At 62.5% G+C, this 2,352-nt stretch overlaps 1 protein-coding gene across 1 annotated transcript in view; it reads right to left on the bottom strand.

Annotated features, from left to right (window-relative positions):
* LOC103251239 (gamma-enolase) overlaps positions 1 to 2,327 on the bottom strand; it is a 5,462-nt gene extending 3,135 nt beyond the window's left edge. Inside the window, exons 1-4 of the mRNA XM_008049822.1 lie at positions 2,267 to 2,327; positions 1,921 to 1,990; positions 1,346 to 1,479; positions 903 to 1,125 (exon numbers count right to left, since the gene is read on the bottom strand). Coding sequence (XP_008048013.1) covers positions 903 to 1,125; positions 1,346 to 1,479; positions 1,921 to 1,951 — 388 coding nt within the window. The 5' untranslated portion in view covers positions 1,952 to 1,990; positions 2,267 to 2,327. The remainder of the gene's footprint in view (positions 1 to 902; positions 1,126 to 1,345; positions 1,480 to 1,920; positions 1,991 to 2,266) is intronic.
* Between the last annotated feature and the right edge of the window lie 25 nt (positions 2,328 to 2,352).

The following is a 2,352-nucleotide window of genomic DNA, read 5'->3' as shown; positions in this document are numbered from 1 at the left end:
TTCTTTTTTTTTTTTTTTTTTTTTTTGAGTTGGAGTCTCACTCTCTGTCGCCCAGACTGGATGCAGCCTCGACCTGCCGGGCTCCGGAGATCCTTCCGCCTCAGCCTTCCAAGTAGCCGGAACTACAGGCGTGTGCTACCACGCCCGGCTGAGTTTTTGATTTATTGTAGAGATGAGGTCTCGCTGCCCAGGCGGGCCTCGAGCCCGCGGGCTCAGGCAATCCACTCACCTCAGCCTCCCAAAGCACGGGATTACAGGCTGAGCCACCGAGCCCAGCTTTCTTGTTTTTTTTGAGTTGGAGTCCCGCGCTGTCCTGGCTGCCTTTCCACTGGTATCCTGTCACCAAGCCCTTTACACACAGGACTTCATTTAATCCTCACAATGACGCCAGGAGGCAATCATTGTTGTCGTTCCCATTTTACAGATAAGAAGAACGAAGCATAGAAGAGTAAGAAAGATCACCAGCCAGTAACTCTTTAAGTCAAGGTTCCAGTGAACCCAGGCAATTTGGCCCAGAACCGAAACTCTTAGCCACCACCGATATTGTTTCTGTTCCCCGGACAGTTTCTCCCCGGGCACAGAAGAATCATGGATCCTACAGGCCTAAGAGCTTGGGGGGATGGGATAGAGGGGGAACGGGTTCCCTGGACGCCCAAGGAGGTGAAGATGAGATGGATCGCACAGGTCACCTGGGCCATCTCCCAGAGCCCCCAGGGTCTGGGCAGTAAAGAATGGTCCTAAGTCTGCATGTGAACTTGGCAGGCCCTCTGGAGCCCAGTCCAAGGGCTGGGACCTCCTGGAGCGAGCAGGAGCGCAGAGACCCTCCTCCACCCGTACTCAAGGCCTGGTAGAACAGACGGCCTTTCCTGACGTCCCGGGACTGGGCATGGGCCCGGCCTCACCTTCACTATTCTCCAGGATGTTGGGGGCAAAGCCGCCCTCGTCCCCCACGTTGGTGGCATCCTTGCCGTACTTGTCCTTGATGACCCCCTTGAGCGTGTGGTAGACCTCTGCGCCCAGCCGCATGGCGTCCCGAAAGCTCTCGGCACCCACCGGGAGGATCATGAACTCCTGCATGGCCAGCTTGTTCCCAGCGTGAGAGCCGCCGTTGATCACATTGAAGGCCTGCGTTGCCGCCGAGAGCCTCAGGTGGCGGCTGGCCCTTCCTCCCCCAGCCCAGGAGCATGACCCCACCACCCGCACGTCCTCCCGCCCCCACCCAGCCTGCCGGCCCAGTCCCTATCCTTCCTGCCCACCTGCCCGGTTCACTCTCCTCCCATCACCCCTGGCCAGGGGCCTGCGCCCCACCCCAGGAGAGGCCCAGCGCTCAGCGCTCAGCGCTCACCGGCACGGGCAGGATGAGGTCTGCGTTCCCGGCCAGCTGAGCGATGTGGCGGTACAGGGGCAGGTCTCGCTCAGCTGCCCCTGCCTTACACACGGCCAGGGACACACCCAGGATGGCGTTTGCCCCAAACCTGGCTGGGAGATGACGGAGATGACGGAGGAAGACGCTGAGCACAGAGGCCCTGACTCTTCCAGCCCCTGCCTCCGCCTACACTCCCCAGAAGGAGCCGGGACAGCGCCAGGCCACCCCTTCTCTCCTGACCACAGCAGGTACCTGAAGAGGGCAGAGAGCCTATTTCTCAACGCCCCAGGCCCCAGACACACCCCTCCAGCTCCCCCCTCGTCGTGCCACGGCAAGTCCTTCCTCTGTCTGTTGTCGCTCCCTCCCGCTGCAGCCAAATAAGCTTCTCTTGCTTCGGTGGGAAGGGGCCCAGGAAGCGCTCTGGCAGCCGTTCCCAGCAGGCACCGCGGCCTGCCCTCCGGCTGGCTCTGCCTGTCCAACCCCCCACCCTCAGGCCTAGCCACTCCCCCCAGCCCCCGCCCCCAGGCCACCCACTCTCCCCCAGCCCCACTTACACTTGTTCTCAGTCCCATCTAATTCCAGCATCAGGTTGTCCAGTTTCTCCTGCTCAACCACAGAGAGACCCTGCAGGCAGAGGCTCCGTCACCCGAGCCAGGCTGAAGGCTGGGCCCCGCCCCCCCACGCCCGGCCATTCGCAGGCTCGCGTCTGGCCAGGGCCTAACTGAGTCCCTGTGACGGGGATCTGCCGGGATTCGGGGCCGGAACTCCCACGGGAACAGGGTGCAGTCAGGAGGCTCTTCCCCACCCTTCCCTGGGAGCCCCGGTTCCTAAAAGGCGGGCCCTTCCGCCTCCCCTGCGCCAGGGCCCTGCCGGCAAGCCCTAGCAGAGAGTGGGCCTCACCGAGCCGACCAGGGCAGGCGCGATGGTGGTGTTGATGTGGTCCACGGCCTTCAGGACACCTGGGGAGAGGACGCGCCAGGAGGAGC

This window comes from Carlito syrichta, unplaced genomic scaffold, assembly GCF_000164805.1.
Source record: "Carlito syrichta isolate Samal-C Ts95f unplaced genomic scaffold, Tarsius_syrichta-2.0.1 Scaffold137558, whole genome shotgun sequence".
Classification (NCBI taxonomy): Eukaryota; Metazoa; Chordata; class Mammalia; order Primates; family Tarsiidae; genus Carlito; species Carlito syrichta.
Note: the sequence above shows the minus strand (reverse complement) of the source record. Positions and strands in the feature narration are given on the sequence as shown.